This window comes from Aethalodelphis obliquidens, unplaced genomic scaffold, assembly GCF_003676395.1.
Source record: "Aethalodelphis obliquidens isolate GAN/ISIS:26980383/991018 unplaced genomic scaffold, ASM367639v1 scaffold49, whole genome shotgun sequence".
In the NCBI taxonomy this organism is placed as follows: domain Eukaryota; kingdom Metazoa; phylum Chordata; class Mammalia; order Artiodactyla; family Delphinidae; genus Aethalodelphis; species Aethalodelphis obliquidens.
This window is the reverse complement of record NW_020837993.1, coordinates 11,236,749-11,264,149: the sequence shown is the minus strand read 5'-3', so window position 1 is coordinate 11,264,149 and position 27,401 is coordinate 11,236,749. Positions and strand designations below refer to the sequence as shown.

The following is a 27,401-nucleotide window of genomic DNA, read 5'->3' as shown; positions in this document are numbered from 1 at the left end:
GGTTGCATTAGTTAGGAATCCATGTTCATAAATCATTTGAATAAAAATGTTTTGATTTCTCCTGAAGCAATGTATCTTGTTTAAGATGAACATGTTTGATTTTTCAATTCAGGGAACAGAAACCTAATTTTACTATTAATGATTTCTAAAATTGGCTTTGAAAGAGAGTACAAAATAGGTATATATTTTAGGGAAAACTGTGCAAAGCCTCGTAAGCTGACTGGTATTGAAGGCTTTTTTCTTAGACTGTAAACATTTTAATTCTTAATGCTTAATGTGGAAGAAAAGTGAGAGGTACCTTAAACTAGGCAGACAAGCCAGTGTGAAAGGTTTTAGTGAGTGTTGAGTACGTTGACTAAAAGATGTTTAATGCAGACCTTGCTTTTCCAGAAAGGAGGGCCAGGTAACAAAGCAGTTCATCATTCTTTTCTATTAACCAAAATGTATCCTCCACTAGCCAGGACTCTTTTGTATTGATCATTTTAAAAAATGTTAAAGTGTGCTCAAAATATATATTTTATTCATTGAAGATGCAACATTTCATTCATCTACACAATGTTATGTAATTGAAGATTTTGGTATGATAACAATTGGGCATTTTGAAGAACACTGATAGGGTAATCCACTTTAAATGGACCCCCCCCCCCTTGTACTATATCATAAGAAGGCCTATGCCCAACAGGGTATCCTGTATTTTAAAATTTACCATTAACCACATATCAGATTACTGATGTAAACTTACCTGAACAGACTGTATTTTCCAAATAACTCACTTTTTTGGGCATTATTATAATTGCATGAATTATTTCTCTACCTAGTATAACCATTGCTCAAGAAAACATATATATAGTAACTTTAGAATTTTCTGCAAAGCTCTGGACACAATTAAATATTTAGACTGTAGGCAAATCTTCTCCAGTCTACAACACTTCTTTATAATATCAAAAGACATCAGTGAATCCAGTACAAAATTTTTATAATGAACAGCACCAAAGAAGCCAAATTATAAGTTCCATTTCTCATCAATTAAGCTGGGTGCTGCATCAAGGATTAAGGCTGAGGCCACCCAAAGGTTGTCTGCCTAGCCCACTGCTGGTGTTCAACACACATTGCTTGTACAGAGGCTGTTTGGATTGTAAGTGTCTTTGTAAAATTTCAAACAAGTTAAAAGTATTACATATCCTTATCTCAACAGAATCCTGAATATCAGGTTAGCAAATTTCATAGTTCCATTTTAAGACATATGATTGTAGAGGGTAAAGTAGAAAGATGTTGAAACATATTACTGTCACTTAAATGATAGGTAGCAGCCACACAGGCCTCAACCACATTTGTGAAATTTCATGCCACATTTTTCACCTCCCAATTTATATACATGGAGGGGTTACACTAAAACTTCAATTATTCCAAAGGATGAAAGAAGTGTTACATTTTGATATAGATCTTCAGTTTCTATTATACCATAAGCCTTTGAAATATTAAGGCTGAAGAGGCCAAGTTATGAAAGGGACAAGAGGAAGTAAGAACAGTGGAAATACAGTTGATAATGTTCTGCCTTCACCATTCTATGTGGATAGTCTGCTTTCCAGGCAGCAGGTGGTGTGACTGTGAAAAGATCACACATTTGTCAGTAACTATGTAGGATTTTTAGCACTGTTAGAGCCTAGCGTTACAGATTTAGGGCAGCTAATAAAATTCCATAAACCAAATTTTTGACAAGTCTGAAATTTTTTGAAAATAATTTTCCTACCAAGTAAAACTTCTTGGTTCCCTTTTAGTCCTGTCTCAGAGAAAACTATGTATAATTAAACTTTTTTAAAAAAGTAAAAAAAAGAATCACTTCACAGCAACCAGATGAACATCTGGCAGCAAAGCAATATTAAAATGCAATCCTTTCAAAGGAAGAGCAAGTATGTGAGTCCTCCATTAAGAGCATTATCTTATGTCAGAGCATAATCTCACACTTTCCATTTATGGCCTTTTTGCAAAAGTCCAAGGCTGAATTTGGACCTGCTTTTTCCTGTGTTTTCTCAATGTTATCTGGACAACAGTGTGTCAAGTACATAAGAAACCTAAGGTCAAAATGAAGATGATCTAATGCACCAGGTATTTAAATAAATGTGCACAGGCTGTACTTAGAATCACCTTGCTAAAAACTAGTAGCAGAAGTAGCTGAAGCCTGTTTGTCATATGTAACAAAAATATTTCAAAGTCAATATAAATTTAACCATAACCCATCTAACAAAAAACACCAGAGATCATATATTAATGTGTTTTTTCTCTCCCTTTCTCAGTAGCCAGAAAATGTTTAAATCTAGAAAGAAAAGGATCAGATCTTTTAAAGCCTCATATGTCCCTCTTCTCATATAAAAAAATCTTATCAGGAAATTAAAAATTCAAAAATTATTTTTCTGTAGTTTTTCAAATTAAGTGTGTATTTCATTTATAATCTACAGTTTTATTTTTAAAACCCTCTCACAAAAGTCTCTTAATATGTTGCAAAACTTTATAAACAAGGTTGTAACTTTCCAGAGGGTATGTGCCAGGACCCTCATGAAGCCCCTACTGGAGTCTAACTTGGAAGCCAACTCAGGCACCCATCCCCCCCACCACTATTCAATACTATTGAGGTCACAGGGTTTACTGAAATTTGTTAAAAACACGGAGAATAACCTCTGGGGAATAATTCTCTGGGGAAAGAAAGAGAGATGAGAAGATTACAGATACCACTGAAAGTATGTGTGTTCAAAAGTTAATTTGGTTATATTATCAAATTACATTTCTTCAGGGAGCTTAAACTTGCTCTAAATTAGATTTGGGGAGGCACATCAAACTAAATAGTCTGCATAAGAGACTCGCTGACATAAAAGAAAAACACGGAAGACAAAGGGTTCTTAATTTGGGGAAGGATATATTCCAACTTGGGGGAAGGGTGAAGGCATTTCAGCTCTGAAGCTCGATCATGACATTTCCAGAGTCCTGCAGTCCCCAAGTGTGACAGGACAGATCGGAAGGGCCTGTTGGGCCTGGCTGGACTCTCCTGTCCCTCTGTCACACTGTGCGATATGCAGGCAACTGCAGTGTCAAGCTGGCAACACTCCTGAGGCTCTTGAGTGTTTATCAACTCAGTAGGTCAAAAGTCTGCAGACACTGGGTGGAGCAGCAGTAAGCCACAAAACTCACAGTTGTCCTCCTGGAAGGGGAAAGAGGGGGAGAAGGACACTGTGAGTTCAAAAGGAAAGTCTCAGAATTCTTTCCATTAGAGACAGTCTTTTCCTTTGTTAAAATAAAGGATTAGGATGGTCAACAGAGTACACAACAGAAATATAAATTCCTTTTAAAACTGAGCACTGGAATCAGGTGAGGTATGTGTGTGCTTATTTTATTAGCAGTTTTCAGATGACGCAACATCCCTATGTTAGCAGCAAAGGAAAAGTAAGCTTTTTCCATGTTACAGTCTGAATTTGGCTTACTAGAACCAGTGCAATGACAGAATTTGAAATACGTTATAAAAGTCATGTAATAGAAAAAGTCACCAATTTAGCTAGAACACATATATATCGAAGAGCTTAAAAAACATAATTTTAAGGAATTTATCCTACAAATGTATGCCCACAGATTGCTTACAGAGGTAATTTCAGAATCTGAATCATGTAGTTTGAGGGTCTTCTCCCACACAACAGAGGAATCCCATCTCAGACTCCTGCTTGGCATCTTTCTGCAGCGAGTCATGAGCCCTCTGATCCCAATCTGGGCAGCTCCAGTTGTTGGATGCCTTGTTTTCCCACCAGAAGTGCTATCCTCTGGTGAGGAGAGATTAATCTACTGTTGTTTTCACAGGACCCCCTGTGCTGACTGTTTTCTCTTTTCTCCACCCCTCAACTCAGTCTTTGCCTTTCTCTGTAATCCAACAAGGTGACCTCTACAGACCCAACCTCCAAGGCTGCCTGATAGCTGGTTTCAGGCTGAATTAGGACAAGGGAGGTATAGCAGGAGGGTAAAGGGCAGGAAGAGAGAAAAGTTGAATATTTTCTTTTTCTTCTTTTTTTATAAAAAGTCTAGTTAATAGAGGTATAGTTACATACAAACATACAATAAAATTCACCCATTTTAAGTGTACAATTGAATGAGTTTTGAAATATATGCAATTATTTAACTAACACCACCATCAAGATATAAAATACTTCTCATATCCCCAAATGTTCCTTGTGTCCACTTGCAACCAACCCCCATCCCCTAAACCCCCTGACAAGTCTCTGGCAACCATTGATAATTTTGTTTCTCCGTGGGCTTTATTTTTCCCTGGGCCACCACGATCCTCCAAAAAAGGCTTTGCCATTATTTCATCTTGGATGATCAAAGATCTCAAGGCAAGAGCTAGACCTACTTCTATGGATTCTCTTGCCTTAGATTTTTGTACTAATCCAGGATTCCCTTACCAACTGGTTCCAGCTAGCTCCCCTGGATGGACCCTCCTGTATGGCTCTAGTTCTCACTAGGCTCCAGTCACACTCAACCAGGCAGTTGACAACTCTGCCTTAGCCTTCACTTCCTGCTTGCACAGAGTCTCACTTCCTGCAAGCAGAGGTGAGAGCTCAGGGCCTTCTTGGGTCTTTTCTGAGCATGCTCACATCCTTTTGCATGCACATGACCTTACATACTCCTAGGAATATGTTAGTGCTTTTCAAAGCCCCCGTGGAAACCTTAGTCTATTGTTTGCCCCAACAGCTACCCACTGCCTCAGGCATCTGTGAAGTTAAGCAATTGCCTATAATTGTTTTGACAATTTTTGACAAATACCCTCAGAGAAGAGGCTTTTTGCACTGGTGATCTCTGACTGAGGAAATAAAGACAGGCTTGCAAGTAGGGTTTTTCAGTGAAACACCCTTTGAAGATGCTCCAACTTCCTTCCACCCCTTTCCAATTGTTGTCCAGCTGCTGGTTTTAACTGTGATGGCAGATTCTTGGTTTTCAAGGTTAAGACTAGAAGTTGGGACTATAGGTTAAAATATCACAAAGGTCTCTGTTCTTTTTGAGATTCAGTCACTTTTCTTGAATAAACGCACTCTGGATTGCTGTAAGCCTTTTGTTAATTTCCAGAGTTCTGAAAAATTCAATTCTGATAAGTTTTGCCAGTTTTTTCATTGCTTTTATGTTAAGGTTGACTATTTCTATCCCACTCCATCTCTACATCTCTGACCAGAGCTTTTATTGGGCAGCCCCTCCTGTTGGTTCTAAGTCTCAACAGCCTCCAGATCTTCCTTTGTCCTTCATGCTAAAAGATTAAGAACGGTAAACCTTCCTACTGCTGTAAGTTCCCAGGTACTTTATCATCCTTGTGGGTGCTCTGAACCCTGCCTGAACTTCTGTAAATAGTCCTTCTCCATTAATTTCTCTTCAAAATCCCAGCTTCTGTGTGTTTTCCAGCCAGTACCCTGATTGATTTAGTAGGGAGTAGTCTAAGGAAACAGTCCATCAAAGTGGGATTCTGGGATTGGGTTGGTAAGTGCATGAATGACCTCATTACCAGGGAAAAATGGGACATCACTGATTACTCGAAGTTGCGGTATCACAATTACTCAAATTATCACTAAGACTGCCAGTGGAGGGTAAGGCACTGGGAGATCAAGTGCTGTGGCACTTGACTGCTGTGGCATCATGGTGAATTCAAAGATTGTGGAGGGAGATGGCTTCTTTTGACTGCTTTAAAAGATTTCCCCAAATCCCAACCCCCTTCCAAAAAAAAAAAAAAAAAAAAAAGATAAGCTTAGTGCCTTCTTGAACTCTCAACTCAAGGCATAGGTAGAGAATCAGAAAGTTTCTATGGTGGCTTTAAAGGAATTCTTATTTTATGAAGCTGTGGGAGGGACATGCCTGAGGCCTGAATGTACAGGCTGCAGAATCACATACCAGGTAAAAGTATACTTATGCTAAGTCTCTTACGGTAAGGTAAAGGTTCTTGTGGGAAGGGGTGAGGACTTAAGAATTGAGATGGAAACCTTTGTGTAGACACAAAGCTAAGGACCTTAAACCTCTAATATCTCTAAACATTTCTTCACATCAGAAACAGCCCTTCTTACTATCTAAGAAAACAAGCATTCACTTTAACAAAAAGATTTCACTGACTTCATCTGGTGTGGTTACCTAAAAAGGAAATTCCTATCTTCTTCAGGCAGGAACAATACTCACTGCCTCTAGGGCCACAGAGAGAGCAAAATCCCAGCATGATTCAGAGAGTTAATTGCAAGGGCTGCTCCTGGGAGAGATTATGTACATGAAGGAGTTGTAGAATCTTGTCAAATTTTATTTGCAGAAATCTGGAGAGTAAGCATGGAAATGGAGTCTAAGTATAATACATTAGCCAGTGAGAATAAGTCTAAGGTTGGATCAGGCCAAGAAGGGTGTTTCACAAGTCCTCAGCATTTAATGTGTTAGTATGAGTACCTATAATGGTTAATAGAAGTCCTGCTTCAGTAGAGGCCTACAGTCAATGAGACAGAGATGCTAGAACTTCCACTGCACAGTCTAGAGGAAGGAGATCAAAGGCTTAGAGAAATGGGAATGTTGAAGTGGATCCAATGTGGCCTAACCTGCTTAGCCACCACCTGGAAACCTCTGGGAGGGTCAGGAAGACAGTCCCTTCACTAAGACATTAATATATGTATTGGTGAGGGGAAATCAAACTGGAAGTAGCAAGCACACCTGATACTTAATATGACACATGCCTACTAGAGGTGAGAGAGAAAGCCTGCAAAAGCTCAGGTGTCTGCTACATTGGTAAAGTTTCAAACAGAAAAGAAGAGTTACATCCAGAACTGCCCACTTGAAGAAACAGATACACACTTGTGGGTCCCTTTGGATTTTGGAGGCAAAACACATTTTGGGAGCCCCAATCTTCCAAGGTTCTTTCTCTTACAACTAAAACACCCTGGTCATAATACAACAAACAAGCATTGGAAGACTCTGAAAGACATAATGAAGATAGACAGACTATGACCCTGGGACTTGAGAAGCAACACAGCAATGGTAAACTCCCGAGGCTTCCTTATTGCCTCCCATATACTTCAGATAGGATGCTGTAGGAACTTCCAACCCAGAACCACCAACAGGCAGAGTCAAAAAACCAAAAGAATAGAAAACAAAACACAACAAAAAAAACAACCCCCCCAAAAAACTCCAAGAAAAGCCTGTTATCCCTATCCAAAGGATTAAGACAGAAAAATCCATCAATTTCTATAGAAAGTAAATAACTAGTTGCTTAGGGCTAGGTGTGGGGAAAGAGAGGTGATAGATAAAGGGTACAAGGTTTCTCTTAGGGTGAGAAAAACGTTCTAAAATTGTCTGTGGTATTAGTTGCATGTTATCTGTGACTACAGTACAAACTGCTGATTTGTATACTTTAAATGGGTGAATTGTATGATACGTGAATTGTCTCAATAAAGCTGTTAAAAAATAATAGCACTAAAAGGAGAAATAGATAAACTCACAATTAGAGTGGGAACTTCAACTTCTTTACTCTTAGCAACTGATAGAACTACCAGACAGAAAATCAGTACAGGTGTAGAAGAACTGAACAACTCAATGAACCAAAGAATCTAATTGACATATACAAAACACTCCACCCAAAGGCAACAAAGTACACTTTTTTTTTTTCTAAAAGCCCATGGAATATTCACCAAGACAGACTATATTCTGTGCCAAAGAACAAGCCTCACAAATTTGAAAGAATTGAAATTATATACAGAGAACACATCTGGTTTCATCTCTGACATAAAGAGCCTAGAAGTCCTCACTCCTGTTCTTACAACAAGAACAAGCTGAACAAATTGAAAATCAACAACTTTTCTCCACTCACCAGAGAACTGAGGTCATAGGGCAAACTGCAACTTCAAAATCTGGTGAGACAGGTACCTCCAGAGTCACAGCTGAGACTTGCTTACCTGGACAGAAGATGCTAGAATTGCTGGAGGCTGAGTGTGGACAAGCCTGAGAGTGAGATACTCCTGAGGCTGCAATGTTAGGGTGATACACACATTCTTAGGTTTTACCTACAGAAACCCTACAGGCTATCATGGTGAAAATCCGTAAAAGATCCCCTTGTTGCTCATTCAGGAAGAGAAAAAGAGTAGTCATTATGTAACATGTCCAGAGCATCCTCCATAACAAAGGACAGTTCTCCAGAGAAAGTTTACCAGAGCCTTATCCCAGGTGTGGAAGGGCATTCTTCCCACCCCAGCCCCCTTTAGCCTGCCCATCCCACCTAAGAGGGGAAAGCAAACTATGCAAGATGAGAAAAATTTATGAAGGTCACAGCCTAGAAATACAGGCCCACTAAAATAATGATATAATCATAAAATTTAGAACATTTCCCTCCCTCATTTACCACCAGAGTAAATGGCCTCCAGAATAAGGACAGTGGATTACAGATAAAATTGATACACAGAAATCTCTTGCATTCCTATACACTAACAATGAAAGATCAGAAAGAGAAATTAAGGAAACAATCCCATTTACCACTGCATGAAAAAGAATGAAATACCTAGGAATAAACCTACCTAAGGAGGCAAAAGACCTATACTCTGAAAACTGTAAGACACTGATGAAAGAAATTGAAGATGACACAAATAGATGGAAAGATATGCCATGTTCTTGGATTGGAAGAATCAATATTGTCAAAATGACAATTCTATCCAAGGCAGTTTACAGTTTCAATGAAATCCCTATCAAATTACCAATGGCATTTTTCATAGAACAAGAACAAAAAAATTTAAAATTTGTATAGAAACACAAAAGACCCCGAATAGCCAAAGGAATCCTGAGAAAGAAAAATGGAGCTCGAGAAATCAGGCTCCCTGACTTCAGATTATAATACAAAGCTATAGTCATCAAAACAGTATGGTACTGGCACAAAAACAGAAATATAGATCAACAGAATAGGACAGAAAACCCAGAAATAAACTCACGCACCTATAGTCAATTAATCTATGACAAAGGAGGCAAGAATATACAATGGAGAAAAGACAGTCTCTTCAATAAGTGGTGCTGGGAAAACTAAACAGCTACATGTAAAAAAAAAAAAGAAAAGAAAAGAAAGAAATTAGAACATTATCTAACACCCTACACAAAACTAAACTCAAAATGGATTAAAGACCTAAATGTAAGGCCGGATACTATAAAACTCTTAGAAGAAAACACAGGCAGAACACTCTTGTGACATAGTGTGACATAAATCGCATCAGTATTTTTTGCATCCACCTCCTAAGAGTAATGAAAATAAAAATAAACAAATGGGACCTAATTAAACTTAAAAGCTTTTGCACAGCAAAGGAAACCATAAACAAAATGAAAAAACTACCCATAGAATGGGAGAAAATATCTGCAAACAAAGCAACTGACAAGGGATTAATCTCCAAAATATACAAACAGCTCATGCAGCTCTATATCAAAAAACAAATAACCCAATCAAAAATAGGCAGAAGATCTAAATAAACATTTCTCCAAAGAAGACAAAAAGATGGCCAAAAAGCACATGAAAAGATGCTCAGCATCACTAATTATTGGAGAAATGAAAATCAAAACTACAATGAGGTACCACCTCACACCAGTCAGAAGAGCCATCATCAAAATGTCTACACACAATAAATGCTGGAGAGGGTGTGGAGAAAACGGAACCTTCCTACACTGTTGGTGGGAATGTAAATTGGTGCAACCACTATGGAGAACAGCATGGAGGTTCCTTAAAAAACTAAAAATAGAACTACCATATGATCTAGCAATCCCACTCCTGGGCATATATCTGGAGAAAACCGTAGTTCGAAAAGATATATGGACCCCAGTGTTCATTGCAGCACTGTCTACAATAGCCAAGATATGGAAGCAACCTAAATGTCCATCAACAGAGGAATGGATAAAGAAGATGTACTACATATATACAATGGAATATTACTCAGCCATAAAAAAGAATGAAATAATGCCATTTGCAGCAATATGGATGGACTTAGAGGTTATCATACTAAATGAAGTAAGTCAGACAGAGAAAGACAAATATCATATGACATCACTTATATGTGGAATCTAAAAGAAATGATACAAATGAACTTGTTTACAAAACAGACTCACAGACATTGAAAACAAACTTATGGTTACCAAAGGGGAAACGTGGTGGGGAGGGATAAATTAGGAATAACAAATACACACTGCTGTATATAAAATAGATAACAACAAGGATCTACTATATAGCACAAGAAACTACTCAATATTCTGTAATAACCTATATGGGAAAAGAATCTGAAAAAGAATGGAAATATGTATATGTATCAATGAATCACTCTGCTGTACACCTGAAATTAACACAACATTGTAAATCAACCATACTCTAAAATACAATTTTAAAATAAATTAATTAATAAAAATAAAAAAGCAAAATAAATAAAATCCCAGCACTGTTAAACCTTGGGTTCATCTTACTGGGCCCACCCAGGGGCCTGCAGGGGGTGCAGTGGGCAGTCCTGAGGGTGCTGGGGGAAGGGGGCTCACCATGCTCCTAAAGCTCATTTACCAACAGTGCAGCCTGGGCTTGACAGGATATTGAAGTGAGGATCTAGTTTTTAAACTATACAGGAGTACGGAAGAAAAGTCATGAGAAAATAGGAGAGAATGAAGAATGTTATGAGATAAATGCATTCCCATTAAAATTTTGCCTTTAAAAACAAAAACAGCTGCAAGATGCAGGCTCTCTGAGGAGTATACAGGGAAGCCCAAAGTTAAGCAAGGAGAATCATAAAAGGACACTAAAGGAATCTGAATTTCAATCTGAAGCCTCTAGTACCTACTACAACAAACATAAAACAGAGCTCAGCTCCTAGCCAGATTAAAATAAAATCTCATACTAAATGCCTATTTAGCTCAGTTCTTATTACCCAATATGTCTGTCTTTCAACAAAAAATTACAAGAGATGCCAAAAGGCAAGAAAAAGCACATGCTGAAGAGACAAAGAAAACCTCAGAACCAGACTCAGATATGACAGAGATGTTAGAATTATCATAGGGAATTAAAAAAAAATAGAACAGAAAATCCACGATCTGTGGGACAATTTCTAATGGTGCAAGATATGCATAATTAGAATACTAGAAAGGAGATAGAAGAAGAGAAGAATCTGAAGTAATAATGGTTAAGGACTTTACAAAATTAATGACAGATCCAGAAACTTAATAACACTAAGCAGGATAAAAATCAAAAACAAAAACACTACACATAAGAAATATTATATTCTATCACTTATATGTGGAATCTAAAATATGACACAAATGAACATATCTATGAAACAGAACAGACTCACAGACATAGAGAACAGATATGTGGCTGCCAAAGGGGAAGAGAGTGGAAGAGGGATGGATTGGGAGTTTGGAGTTAGCAGATGCAAATTAGTAAATATAGAATGGACAAACAACAAGGTCCTACTGCATAGCACAGGGAACTATATTCATAATCCTGTGAAAACCATAATGGAAAAGAATATAGAAAAGAATATATATATATATATATATACACACACACACATATATATATATAAAACTGAAAATCACTTTCTGTATAGCAACATTGTAAGTCACCTATACTTCAATGAAAAAAAAAAAAAAGAAATATCAAACTGGAGAAAACCAAAGAAAAAGGAAATCTTAGAAAAAAGCCAGAGGAGAAAAAACGTTACCTATAGAGGAACAAGTATAAGACACAGTAGACTTATTAGAACCATGCAAGCAAGAAGAGAGTGGAGTGAGATATTTAGTGTGCTCAAAGAAAAAAAAATCACTAACCTAGAATTTTATATCCAGTGAAATTATCCTACAAAAGTAAAGGAGTATAAAGAATTTTTCAAACAAACTGAGAACTAAGGGAATTCATTGCCAGCGAACTTGTCCTGCAAGAAAGGTTGAAAGGAGTTCTTCAGGGAGAGGAAAAGGGTATAGGTAAAAAATTCAGATCTAGGGCTTCCCTGGTGGCGCAGTGGTTGAGAGTCTGCCTGCCGATGCAGGGGACATGGGTTCGTGCCCCGGTCCAGGAAGATCCCACATGCTGCAGAGCAGCTGGGCCCGTGAGCCATGGCCACTGAGCTTGCGCATCTGGAGCCTGTGCTCCGCAATGGGAGAGGTCAAAACGGTGAGAGGCCTGCGTACCGCAAAAAAAAAAAAAAAAAAAAAAATTCAGATCTAAATAAAACTAGGGATGACATGATACTATATATAGAAAATTCTAAAATCTCCACACACACACAAAATTAGAATAAATGAATTCAGTAAAGTTGCAGGATACAAGATGAATATACAGAAATATGTTGCTTATTGATACTAATAATGGATTATCAGAAAGAGAATTCAAGAAAACAATCTCTTCTACAATTGCATCAAAAAGAATAAAATGCCTAGAAATAAATTTAACCAAGAGGGTGAAAGACTTATACTCTACAAGACACTGATGAAGGAAATTGAAGATGATACATATAAAAGGTACCCTCTTTTCATGGATTGGAAGAATTAATACTGTTAAAACGTCCATACTACCCAAGGCAATCTACAGATTTAATGTTATCCTTATCAAAATACCCAGAACATTTTTCACAGAACTAGAACAAATAATTCTAAAATTTACTTTTTTAATCTATTTTTTTCATTTAATACTTTTCAACTTGAATTTTAGTTTGTCAATAATAATACTGCCATTCCCACCTTGTTTGTTTGTCTTGTTTTGGTGTAATTTAGCTTTTTATCTTCAAAAGTTTAAGTAATTTTGTCTTAAGGTATTCTTTCCTCTCTTGCTTTCACCTTCTCTCTCTCTCCCTCTCTCCCTCCCTCTCTCTCTCTGCCTTAACACAACTTAAGACATAAGAATCTCTTTTGAGGAATTGAATCCATTCACATTTATACAGTAGGTCCTTACTAGTTATCTGTTTTATATATAGTAGGAGATATATGTCAATTCCAATCTCCCAATTTATCCCTCCCCCCTTACCCCCTGGTAACCATAAGTTTGTTTTCTACATCTGTGACTCTACTTCTGTTTTGTAAATAAGTTCACTTGTGCCCTTTTTTTAGATTCCACATATAGGTGAAATATGATATTTGTCTTTCTCTGTCTGACTTACTTCACTCAGTATGACCACAAAAGACCCTGAACTGCCAAAACAATCTTGAGAAAAAAGAACAAAGTTGGATGCTTCCTGACTTCAAACTATACTACAGAACTACAGTCATCGAAACAGTATGGTATTGGCATGAAAACAGACACATAGATCAATGGAACAGAATAGAAAGCCCAGATATAAACCCATGCACTTATGGTCAATTAATCTATGACAAAGGAGGCAAGAGTATGCAATGGAGAAAAGACAGTCTCTTCAGTAAGTGGTGCTGGAAAAACTGACAGCTACATGTAAAGGAATGGGATTAGAACATTTCCTCACCCCATATACAGAAATAAACTCAAAATGGATTAAAGATCTAAATTTAAGACTGGAAACCATAAAACTCCTAGAAGAAAACATAGGCAGAACACTTTTGACATAAATTGTAGCAACATTTTTTTTGGATCTGTCTCTTAAGGCAAAGGAAACAAAAGCAAAAATAAACATATGGGACCTACTTAAACTTAAAAGCTTTTGCACAGCAAATGAAACTATCAACATAATGAAAAGACAACCTACTGAATTGGAGAAAATATTTGCTAATGATATGACCAATAAGGCGTTAATACCCAAAATATATAAACAGTTCACACAACTTAGTATCAAAAACAAACAAACAACAAAAACAAAAACCAAACAACCTGATTAAACAATGGGCAGAAAACATGAATGGGCAGTTTTCAAAAGAAGATATACAGATGGTTAATAGGCACATGAAAAGATGTTCAACATTGCTAATCATCAGAGAAATGCAAATCAAAACCAAAATGAGATAGCACCTCACATCTGTCAGAACAGCTATCATCGAAACGTCTACAAATAACAAATGTTGGCAAGGATGTGGAGAAAAGGGAACCCTAGCACACTTCTGGTGGGAATGTAAATTGGTGCAGCCACTATGTAAAACAGTATGGAGGTTCCTCAAAAAACTAAAAATAGATCTACCATATGATCCAGCAATTCCACTCCTGGGTATACAACCAAAGAAAACAAGAAAAGATACATACACCCCAATGTTCATAGCAGCATTATTTATAATAGCTAAGATACAAAATGGAATATAATTCAGCCATAAAAAATAATGAAATTCTGCCATTTGCAGCAACATGGATGGACCTGGAGAATATTATGTTAAGTGAAATTAGTCAGACAGAGAAAGACAAATACTGCGTGTTATCGCATATATGTGGCATCTAAAGAATAAAACAAAGAATATATATAACAAAACGGAAACAGATTCATAAATATAGAGATCAAACTAGTTATTACCAGTGAGAGGGAAAGGGGAAGGGGTAAGATAGACATAGGGGATTAAGAGGCATAAACTACTATGTATAAAATAAATAAGCTATAAGGATATATTGTACAGTACAGGGAATATAGCCAGTATTTATAATAACTTTAAATGGAGTATAATCTATAAAAAATTGAATCACTGTGTTGTACACCTGAAATTAATGTAGTATTGTAAATCAACTATACGTCAATAAAAATTTTAAAAATAAAAACATTCTTCCGAATAAAATGAATAAATAAATAAATAGGAAGGTTGTTGGAGAAGGAATAAAGTTAAATAAAATCTTTTATTTTTATAATTTTCAATTGATCTAAAAATTAACTTGTTTCACGTAATAAGGGTAACAATGTAGCATGATTACAACAGATGAATAGTGAAATGAATGACAGCAAAGGTATAAAAGGAGTATAGGTATAAAAGGTATCAAAGGTATAAAAACTTCAACAATGAAAATAAAAATGTAACATATCAAAAATTTTGAGACATAGTAAAGCAGTGCTGACAGAGAAATTAATAGCTTTAAATGCTTAAGTTAGAAAATAGGAAAGGTCTTAAATCAATACTCTAAGTTTCTACCCTAACCTCCCCCTCCCCCCCCCCAAAAAAAAAGAGCAAAATAAATCCAAAGCTAGTAGGAGGAAGTAAAGAAGAGAAACCAATGAAATTAAAACCTTCACTAGGATTAACAAGATCAATAAAATTGATAAATCTCTAGCAAGACTGACAAAGATTAAAAAAGGAAAACACAAATTAATATAAGAAATGAAACAGGTGATATTAATACATATTCTGCAGTCATTAAAAAGATATAAGGGAATACCTTAAACAACTTCACACTAATAAATTTGCCAACTGAGAACAGATGAATCCCTTGAAAACCACAAACTACCAACACTCAACCAAGATAAAATAGCCCACCTGAATAGTCCTATAACTATTAAAGAAACTGAGTCTGTAATTAAAAATGAGAAATTTCCAGGTCCACTCAGATTGTTTCACTGGATAATTCTATCAAACACTTAAAGAAGTACTAAGAGGAATTTTTACACTGTCTCTTTCAGAAAAATAGGAGAGGAGGAACACTTCCCAGCTCATTTTATGTGGCCAGTATTACTCTGACTCTAAAACCAGACAAAGAGTACAAAACCAGAAAACTACAGACCAATATCTCTCATGAACAGAGATATAAAAATCCTCAAGAAAGTATTAACAAATTAAATACAGAAAGGTATTATAAAAAGAACTATACACCCCAATCAAGTGGGAGTTATTCTGGGTATTACTCTGACTCTAAAACCAGACAAAGAGTACAAAACCAGAAAACTACAGACCAATATCTCTCATGAACAGAGATATAAAAATCCTCAAGAAAGTATTAACAAATTAAATACAGAAATGTATTATAAAAAGAACTATACACCCCAATCAAGTGGGAGTTATTCTGGGTATGTAAAGCTGGTTCAATATTTGAAAATCAATGTCATCCAATACATCAACAGGTTAACAAAAAAAAATTAGTATGATATCAATGAATTCAAAAAGTATTTAACCAAAGACAACATCCATTCATGATTAAAAAAAAAAAACTCTCAGCAAACCAGGAATAAAGGGGATCTTTCTCAATTTGATAAATATTTGATAAAACCTACTGCTTACATCATACAAAATGTCCATACAAAATGGACAGTGATATCCATTTTCACCACCTTAGTCAATAAAGCAAGAAAAAGAAATAAAAGGCATATAGACTGGAAAGGAAGAAATAAAAACTATTCCTACTTTCAGATGACATATCTACATGGAAAATGCCAAGGAATCTATAAAAAATACTCCTAGACTCTTAAGCAAATTCAGCAAGGTTGCAAGCACATCAGATCAAAATATAAAAATTAATCATATTTCCGTATACTAACAATAAACACATGGAAATTGAATTTTTAAAATATAATATCATTTATAATCACACAAAGAAAGTGACATACTTGGGTATAAACTTAAAGCATTTAAGGATGCTTAAAATTATTAAATGCTGATGAAAGAAATAAAAGAATACCTAAATAAATGGAGAGACATACTGTGTTCATGCACTGGAAGACTCAGAAATAGTAAAGATGTCAATTCTCTCCAAACTAATCTATAGATTAAATGCAATTCTTATCAAAATCCAGCACAAAATCCAGCTTATCTTTGTTCTTTGGAAACAAAGATAAGCTTATTCTAAAACTTCTACAGAAAAGCAAAGACCTTAAAATAGTTAAGACAATCTTGAAAGAGAAGATTAAAGTGAAAGTATCACTTCACCTGCTATTAAGGCCTACTATATAACTACAGTAATCAAGACAATTTGGTACTGACTGAGAGAAAGACACAGATCAATGAAATTGAAGCGAATATAAGAGAATATCTTCATGACCTTGGCAGTAGGTAAAGATTTCTTAGGACACAAAAAGCACTAGCTATAAAATTTAAATGGATAAACCTGACTTGATCAAAATTAAAACTTTCTACTTTGCAAATTATACTCGTAAGAAAACGAAAAGGCAGGCATCAATTTTGAGATTTTCTTAATTCAGGAAGTTATGTGAATTTTAAGTTATTAGATACTTTGTATTACCTTACTTTAAAAAAAAAAACTAAAGTTGGTTAGAACCCTAGTTCAGATAATTTGCTACACCAGAATATATATGGTTGTATAAATAACAACTGAAATGAAACTCAGGCACAAAATGATCTTAAAAGGCAAGTGCAATTTTGAGGATCAGCTACCTAAACTTATTTCTTCCTGTTTTTTTAAAAGATCATTATGTTAACTAAAAAATCATTCATAGAAGTGATGCACTTCATGCCACAACCATTTAATTAAAAATTAAGGTTCTAAGCAAAAAAATCCAATTCCATAAAGATATGGGATTGTTATTCACTGATGCATACTGCTCACTGGATCATCATTAACTCCTTATGATGCTCAAGGGGGTAGGGTGGGTAACATGGAGGTGTCATATTTGTGCTACAAAGAAATCCCAAGCCTGTGTATTTATTTATTTTAAAAAAAAACTTTTTATTTTATATTGGAGTTTGGTTGATTAACAATGTTGTGTTACTTTCAGGTGTACAGCAGTGATTCAGATATACATATACGTGTATCTATTCTTTCTCAAATTCCTTCCTGTATCTATTCTTTTTCAAATTCTTTTCCCATTTAGGTTGTTACATAATGTTGAGCAGAGTTCCCTGTGCTTTACAATAGGTCCCTGTTGGCTATCCATTTTAAATATAGCAGTGTGTACATGTCAATTCCAAACTCCCTAACTATCCCCTCCCCAGAGGTAACCATAAGTTCCTTCTCTAAGTCTGTTTGTGTTTTGTATATAAGTTCATTTGTATCATTTCTTTTCAGATTCTACACATGAGCAATATAATACAATATTTCTCTTTCTCTGTCTGACTTACTTCACTCAGTATGACAATCTCTAGGTCCATCCCTGTTGCTGCAAATGGCATTATTTCATTCTTTTCAATGGCTGAGTAATATGTGTACTTATTTACTTTTGGGAAACTCATCTAAGAGCATACTGTATCTGCTTGCTTCATTAATGATCTAAGTTGTTACAAGTACGTCAACAAGTCTACTGCCTTAACAATGCATTTGTGTTGGTTAGGTCCTTTAAAAAAATTACAGAACTGTGGAACCAGAGACATGATAGCTTCAGGGGAGAAACTTTTAGCTAAGCAATAAACTCTAGAATTAGGAAAAAGATGCTGATAAATTCTACAAAGAACATCAGACATGACATTTGTTGCTTTAGAATCTCTGAGCATACTTATAGGCAAGGCAGAAGAAAGAGCATTTCAGCTTAGTTTTAAAATAAATACCATTATTTTAAAGAAAAAAATCACAATGTTGTTGCATATATTGGAGCCCACAAAAATCATAAGAAATGTGGTGTTTTCTTTATAAACCTGTTTTCTGATTAGAAACAAAAAGCATATCCTTGACTCATACAGAAATTCAAGCCAGAAGAAAAATAATATTAGAAAGAATCGATCAGATGAAATCCCAAGCCTGTGAACATATTACCATATAAGAGAATTATGTGAGAATCATCTAATAACATACGGCATTTCTTGTTACATTTATGGTTAATGACTGTCTCTCATGGGAAGATTCTGTGTGCAGAACCAAAGACTTAAATATACACATGCTTCTCTACTAGATCTGCCCATGCCCTAGAACTTTACGGGTGAGATATGTATGGGAAAAGAAGTATCAGGTGGTTTGGTCATAACTGAACCCCTAATACCTAGTAAAGAGTTTGGCACCCAGCAGATGGTCAGTACATGATTGTTTAGTGATACAATGAGAAAGAAAAAGTTAAGAACAATTTACTTAAATTTGTTGAGGAATATTTTACCCATGCAAAATTGCATAAGTTACCTTAAGTTGGTGCCAACAAATAGGCTTCTGCTGAAAGAAAAAAAACCAAACCCAAACGTAAGTAAGCAATTAATGTCAGTATTACTGATGTCAACTGGTTTCACAGAAGAAAGTAATACCGACACAACTAGGGCACCTACCAGGCACCGGTGGGGGACCATGGACACCTAAGGGGACAGGAGGGACCCTCAGTGACTGGCTTGCGGGATCTTGATTCCCAAGCTGGAGGTCATGTCTGAGCTCCTGTGGTGAGAGCTCCGAGTCCAAACTTCTGGACTAACAGAGAACCTTAGATCCCAGGGAATATCAATCAGAGTGAGGCCTCCCAGAGATCCTCATCTCAGCACCAAGACCTAGCTCTATCCAACTGCCTGCAAACGCCAGTGCTGGAGGTATCAGGCCAAACAACAAGTACGACAGGAATACAGCACCACCCATCCAAAAAAAAAAAAAGTAATGAAATGACAAAAAAATTTGTTACAGATGAAGGAGCAAGGTAAAAACCTACAAGACCAATTAAATGAAGATGAAATACACAACCTACCTGAAAAAGAATTCAGAGTAATGATAGTAAAGATGATCCAAAATCTTGGAAACAGAATGGAGAAAATACAAGAAACATTTAATGAGGATCTAGAAGAACTAAAAAGCAAACAAATAGTGATGAACAACACAATCATTGAAATTAAAAATACTCTAGAAGGAATCAATAACAGAATAACTGAGACACAACAACAGATAAGTGAGCTGGAATATAAAATGGTGGAAATAACTGCCAGGGAGAAGAATAAAGAAAAAAGAATGAAAAGAATTGAGGACAGTCTCAGAGACCTCTGGGAGAATGTTAAACACACCAACATTCGAATTATAGGGGTCCCAGAAGAAGAAGAGAAAAAGAAAGGGTCTGAGAAAATATTTGAAGAGATTATGTTCAAAAGCTTGCCTAATATGGGAAAGGAAAGAGTCAATCAAGTCCAGGAAGTACAGAGAGTATCATACAGGATAAACCCAAAGAGAAACATGCTGAGACACATATTAATCAACCTATCAAAAATTACATACAAAGAAAAAATATTGAAAGCAGCAAGGGAAAAGCAACAAATAACATACAAGAGAATCTCCATAAGGTTAACATCATATTTTTCAGCAGAAACTCTGCAAGCCAGAACGGAGTGGCAGAACATATTTAAAGTGATGAAAGGGAAAAACCTACAACCAAGATTACTCTACCCAGCAAGGATCTCATTCAGATTCAACGGAGAAATTAAAACCTTTACAGACAAGCAAAAGCTAAGAGAATTCAGCACCACCAAACCAGCTTTACAACAAATGCTAAAGGAACTTCTCTAGGCAGGAAACACAAGAAAAGGAAAAGACCTACAATAACAAACCCAAAACAATTAAGAAAATGGTAATAGGAACATATATATTGATAATTATCTTAAATGTAAATGGATTAAATGCTCCAACCAAAAGACAAAGACTGGCTGAATGGATACAAAAACAAGACCCATACATATGCTATGTACAAGAGACCCACTTCAGACCTAGGGGCACATACAGACTGAAAGTGAGGGGAAAAAGATATTCCATGCAAATGGAAATCAAAAGAAAGCTGGAGTAGCAATTCTCAGACAAAATAGAGTTTAAAATAAAGAATATTACTAGAGACAAAGAAGGACACTACATAATTATCAAGGGATCAATCCAAGAAGATATAACAACTGTAAATATTTACGAACCTGACATAGGAGCACCTCAATACAAATGCTAACAGCCATAAAAGGGGAAATTGACACTAACACAATAATGGTGGTAGGGGACTTTAACACCCCACTTTCACCAATGGACAGATCATCCAAAATGAAAATAAATAAGGAAACACAGCTTTAAATGACACATTAAACAAGATGGACTGAATTGATAATTATAAGGTATTCCATCCAAAACCAAAAGAATACACTTTTTTCACAAGTGCTCATGGAACATTCTCCAGGATAGACCATATATTGAATCACAAATCAAGCCTTGGTAAATTTAAGAATATTGAAATCATATCAACTATCTTTTTGACCACAACGCTATGAGACTAGATATCAAGTACAGGAAAAGAAAAACTAAAAATTACAAACATGTGGAGGTTAAACAATACATTACTAAATAACCAAGAGATCACTGAAGAAATCAAAGAGAAAATCAAAAAATACCTAGAAACAAATGACAATGAAACCACAATGACCGAAAACCTATGGGATGCAGCAAAAGCAGTTCCAAGAGGGAAGTTTATAGCAATGCAATCCTACCTCAAGAAACAAGAAAAATCTCAAATAACCTAACCTTACAGTTAGTGAAAGAAGAACCAAAAAAACGGAAAGCTAGCAGAAGAAAAGAAATCATAAAGATCAGATGAGAAATAACTGAAAAATAATGAAAGAAACAATAGCAAAGATCAATAAAACTAAAAGCTGGTTCTTTGAGAAGATAAATAAAACTGATAAACCATTAGCCAGACTCATCAAGAAAAAAAGGGAGAAGACTCAAATCAATAGAATTAAAAATGAGAAAGGAGAAGTGACACTGCAGAAATACAAAGGATCATGAGAGATTACTACAAGCAACTATGCCAATAAAATGAACAACCTGGAAGAAATGGACAAATTCTTAGAAAAGCAAAATCTTCCGAGACTGACCCAGGAGGAAATAGGAAATATAAACAGACCAATCCAAGCATTGAAATTGAAACTGTGATTAAAAATCTTCCAACAAACAAAAGCCCAGGACAAGATGGCTTCACAGGTGAATTCTATCAAACATTTAGAGAAGAGCTAACACCTATCCTTCTCAAACTCTTCCAAAATATATCAGAGGGAGGAACACACCCAAACTCATTCTACGAGGCCACAATCACCCTGATCCCAAAACCAGACAAAGATGTCACCAACAAAGAAAACTACAGGCCAATATCTCTGATAAACATAGATGCAAAAATCCTCAAGAAAATACTAGCAAACAGAATCCAACAGCACATTAAAAGGATTATACACCATGATCAAATGGGGTTTATACCAGGAATGCAAGGGTTCTTCAATATATGCAAATCAGTAAATGTGATACACCATATCAACAAATTGAAGGATAAAAACCATATGATAATCTCAATAGATGCAGAAAAAGCTTTTGACAAAATTCAACACCCATTTATGATAAAAACTCTCCAGAAAGTAGGCATAGAGGGAACTTACCTCAACATAAGAAAGGCCATATATGACAAATCCACAGCCAACATCGTTCTCAATGGTGAAAAACTGAAAGCATTTCCACTAAGATCAGGAACAAGAGAAGGTTGCCCACTTCCAAGTTTTGGAAGTTTCAGCCACAGCAATCAAAGAAGAAAAAGAAATAAAAGGAATCCAAGTTGGAAAAGAAGAAATAAAACTGTCAGTTTGCAGATGACATGATACTATACATAGAGAATCCTAAAGATACTACCAGAAAACTACTAGAGCTAATCGGTGAATTTGGTAGAGTAGCAGGATACAAAATTAATGCACAGAAATCTATTGCATTCCTATACACTAATGATGAAAAATCTGAAAGAGACATTAAGGAAACACTCCCATTTACCATTGCAACAAAAAGAATAAAATACCTAGGAATAAACCTACCTAAGGAGCCAAAAAACTGTATGCAGAAAACTATAAGACACTGATGAAAGAAATTAAAGGTGATACAAACAGATGGAGAGATATACTATGTTCTTGGATTAGAAGAATCAACATTGTGAAAATGACTATACTACCCAAAGCAATCTACAGATTCAATGCAATCCCTGTCAAACTACCAATGGTATTTTTCACAGAACTAGAACAAAAAATTTCATAATTTGTATGGAAACACAAAGGACCCCAAATAGGCAAAACAATCTTGAGAAAGAAAAACGGGGCTGGAGGAATCAGGTTCCCAGACTTCAGACTATACTACAAAGCTACAGTAATCAAGACAGTATGGTACTGGCACAAAAACGGAAATATAGATCAATGGAACAGGATAGAAAGCCCAGAGGTAAACCCACGCACATATGGTCACCTTATCTTTGATAAAGGAGGCAAGAGTGTACGAAGGAGAAAAGACAGTCTCTTCAATAAGTGGTGCTGGGAAAACTGTACAGCTACATGTAAAAGAATGAAATTAGAACACTTCCTAACACCATACACAAAAACAAACTCAAAATGGATTGAAGACCTAAATTAAGACGAAACAGTATAAAACTCTTAGAGGAAAACATAGGCAGAACACTCTATGACATAAATCACCTCAAGATCCTTTTTGACCCACCTCCTAGAGAAATGGAAATAAGAAAAAATAAACAAATAGGACCTAACGAAACTTAAAAGCTTTTTCACAGCAAAGGAAACCATAAACAAGATGAAAAGACAACCCTCAGAATGCGAGAAAATACTTGCAAATGAATCAACTGACAAAGGATTAATCTCCAAAATATACAAGTAGCTCATGTAGCTCAATATCAAGAAAACAAACAACCTAATCCAAAAATGGGCAGAAGACCTAAGTAGACATTTCTCCAAAGAAGATATACAGATTGCTAACAAACACATGAAAAGATGCTCAACATCACTAATTATGAGAGAAATGCAAATCAAAACTACAATGAGGTATCACCTCATACCGGTCAGAATGGCCATCATCAAAAAATTTACAAACAATAAAAGCTGGAGAGAGTGTGGAGAAAAGGGAACCCTCTTGCACTGTTGGTGGGATTGTAAATTGGTACAGCCACTATGGAGAACAGTATGGAGGTTCCTTAAAGAACTAAAAATAGAACTACCATATGACCCAGCAATCCCACTACTGGGCATATACCCTGAGAAAACCATAATTCAAAAAGAGTCATGTACCACAATATTCACTGCAGCACTATTTACAATAGCCAGGACATGGAAGCAATCTAAGTGTCTATCGACAGATGAATGGATAAAGAAGATGTGGCACATATATACAATGGAATATTACTCAGCCATAAAAAGAAACGAAACTGAGTTATTTGTAGTGAGGTGGATGGACCTAGAGACTGTCATACATAGTGAAGTAAATCAGAAAGAGAAAAACAAATACCGTATGCTAACACATATATATGGAATCTAAAAAAAACCCGAATGGTTCTAATGAACCTAGGGGCAAGACAGGAATAAAGACACAGACATAAAGAATGGACTTGGGCTTCCCTGGTGGCGCAGTGGTTGAGAGTCCGCCTGCTGATGCAGGGGAAACGGGTTCGTGCCCTGGTCCGGGAGGATCCCACATGCCACGGAGCGGCTGGGCCCGTGAGCCATGGCCGCTGAGCCTGCACGTCTGGAGCCTGTGCTCCGCAATGGGAGAGGCCACAACAGTGAGAGGCCCGCGTACCAAAAAAAAAAAAAAAAGAATGGACTTGAGGACACAGGGAGGGGGAAGGGTAAGCTGGGACGAAGTAAGAGAGTCACATTGACATATATACACTACCAAATGTAAAACAGCTAGTGGGAAGCAGCTGCATGCACAAGAAGGTCAGCTCAGTGCTTTGCGACCACCTATTGGGGTGGGAAAAGGAGGGTGGGAGGGAGACACAAGAGGGAGGAGATATGGGGATATACGTATGCATATAGATGATTCACTTTTTTATACAGCAGAAACTAACACAACACTGTAAAGCAATTATACTCCAATAAAGATGTTAAAAAAAAAGTAAATGAAAGTAATACCCACAAAAAGCAAGGGTAAGGAAATGTGAAACATTTCATAAGTGATAAGTGATTTAACCATATAAGTATTAGATAGAAGATATTATTTTAAAATAAACTACTAGTGAGTGGGAGAAAGGAATATTAAGCTGTTGTAACAGACAAAGGGAAGTAATAAGACAGAGACAGTTCTGCACGCCCTGTAACAAATGGGTCTCTATTGCAAGGCACAACAGTTACCCAGACATCTGGTCCTCTCATGTAATTACTCTGGCTTAAAAGACCATAGAGAATTCCTGAAAGAACCAAGCTCTGTAAATCTGAGCTTCAAAGCAGCCGACTGAAGCCATGCTGTCATCACTACCACAGTGCCCTGCTCACAGTAGATGCTCAATGCATGTCTGCTAACTGAGTGGATAAATCAGTAAATGAGTGGATGCATTATTCTGAGCTATTTGGAAATAACTCCAATGGCTTTTTAAAAATGGAAATAGAAAAAAAAATCCTAAAATTCATATGGTCCCACAAAAGATCCTGAATAGTCCAACAAATCTTGAGAAAAAAGAACAAAGCTGAAGGCATCATGTTTCCTGATTTCAAAATATACCACAAACCTACAGTAATCAAAACAGTATGGTACTGGCATAAAGACAGATACATAGACCACTGGAACAGAATAGACAGGCTAGAAATAAACCCACACATATGCAGCTAACTGATCTTCCACAAGGAAGCCAAGCACATACAATGGGAAAAGGACAATCTCTTCAACAAATAGTGTGGGAAAATTGGATATCCATATGCAAAAGAATGAAAGTGGACCCTTATCCTACACCATACACAAAAAAATCAACTCTAAATGAATTAAAAACGTAAACAGAAGACCTGAAACTTTAAAACCCCTAGAAGAAAACATAGTGCACAAGCTACTTGACATTAGTCTTGGCAATGATTTCTTGGCTATGGCACCAAAACCACAAGCCACAAAACAAAAATAGGCATGTGGGACTACATCAAACTAAGCTTCTAAGCAGCAAAGTAAACCATCAACAAAAGCAAAACATAACTAACAGAATGGAAGACAATATTTGCAAACCCTGTATTTGATCATGGGTTAATATCTAAAATATATAAGAAACTCCTATCAGTCAGTAGCAAAAAAAAAAAAAATCTGGTTTAAAACTGGGTAAAGGATTTAAGTAGACATTTCTCCAAAGAAGACATACAGATGGCCAACAGGTATATGAAAAGGTTCTCAACGTCACTAATCATCAGGGAAATGCAAATCAAAACCACAATGAGATATCACCTCACACCTGTTAGGATGGCTGCTCTAAAAAAACAGACAAACAAAAAAATAAGTGTTGGCAAGGCTGTAGAGAAATTGGAATCCTTACATATGTTGGTGGGAATGTAAAATGGTGCAGCCACTATGCAAAATAATTCCTCAAAAAATTAAAACTAGAATGATCATATCCAGCAATCCCAGTTCTGAGTATATATCCAAAAGAATTGAAATCAGGGTCCCAAAGAAATATCTGCACTCTCATGTTCACTGCACCATTATTCACAATATCCAAAATATGGCAACAAGCTAAATGTTTATTGACTGATGAATAGATTAAAAAAATGTGGTATGCACATACAATGGAATATTATTTAGCCTTAAAAATGGGATGGGGGCTTCCCTGGTGGCGCAGTGGTTGAGAGTCCGCCTGCCGATGTAGGGGACACGGGTTCGTGCCCGTCTGGGAAGATCCAACATGCCGCAGAGCGGCTAGGCCCATGAGCCATGGCCACTGAGCCTGTGCGTCCGGAGCCTGTGCTCTGCAATGGGAGAGGCCACAACAGTGAGAGGCCTGCGTACCACAAAAATCAAAACAAAACAAAACAAAACAAAAACGGGATGAACCTGGAAGACATTATGGTAGGGGAAATAAGACAGTCACAGGACAAATACTACATGATTACACTTACATGAGATATCTAAAATAGTCAAACTCAGGAGCAGAGAGTAGAATGGTGAGTTACCAGGGACTGCAGGGAGGGAGAAATGGGAGTTGTGTTCAATGGGTATAGTTTCAGTTATGCAAAATGAGTAAGTTCTAGAGAGCTGCTGTACAATATAGTGCCTACAGTTAATACTATACTGTGCACTTAAAAATTTGTTAAGAAGGTAGATCTCAAGTTAAATGTTCTTACCCCAATTAAAAAAGAAAAAAGGAATAGGAAGCATGAAGAATCTGGATCCTCAGTTAGGAAGTCAACTAAGAGATATTCTACTTTAAGCTAAAATATTAACAGTTGTCATTTCCAGTGGCAGTACTTCCATTTGATACAATTTCCTTTTGCAGAATTCTACTTCCTAATTTTGCTTTGATGATGACATATGACTTGAACAGATTTATTTTGTCTCCCCCCAAATAAATAAGTAGAAAAGAAATCACTGGTCTACTAATGTTTTAATAATTAAACATTATTTTTAATTTTTAAAGTGACACCAGTTTGTTGTAAAAATTCAACACTACTCAACGAAAACCACTGTTCCTTCAGTGAGCCTTCAAGACATTTTCTACGTATTTAACAATTTAAACTTTTGGGTTGGCCAAAAAGTTTGCTCAGGTTTTTTCCATAAGATGTTACGGAAAAACCCAAACGAACTTTGTTGGCCAACACTATATATATACATATACATATATACACATATACACATATATATGTAAAAGACTATATATGGATGTGTATATATA

General features: G+C 36.2%; 1 protein-coding gene across 4 annotated transcripts in view; it reads right to left on the bottom strand.

Moving 5' to 3' along the window:
• Positions 1 to 914: 914 nt before the first annotated feature.
• LRRC28 (leucine rich repeat containing 28) overlaps positions 915 to 27,401 on the bottom strand; it is a 187,531-nt gene continuing 161,044 nt past the window's right edge. For 3 of the 4 annotated variants that reach the window (XM_027083204.1, XM_027083205.1, XM_027083206.1), the window contains exon 10: positions 2,892 to 3,193. In XM_027083204.1, coding sequence (XP_026939005.1) covers positions 3,121 to 3,193 — 73 coding nt within the window. In that variant the 3' untranslated portion in view covers positions 2,892 to 3,120. Of the gene's footprint in view, positions 3,194 to 27,401 lie in introns of all 4 variants that reach the window. The other variant, XM_027083207.1, reaches the window with a different exon arrangement.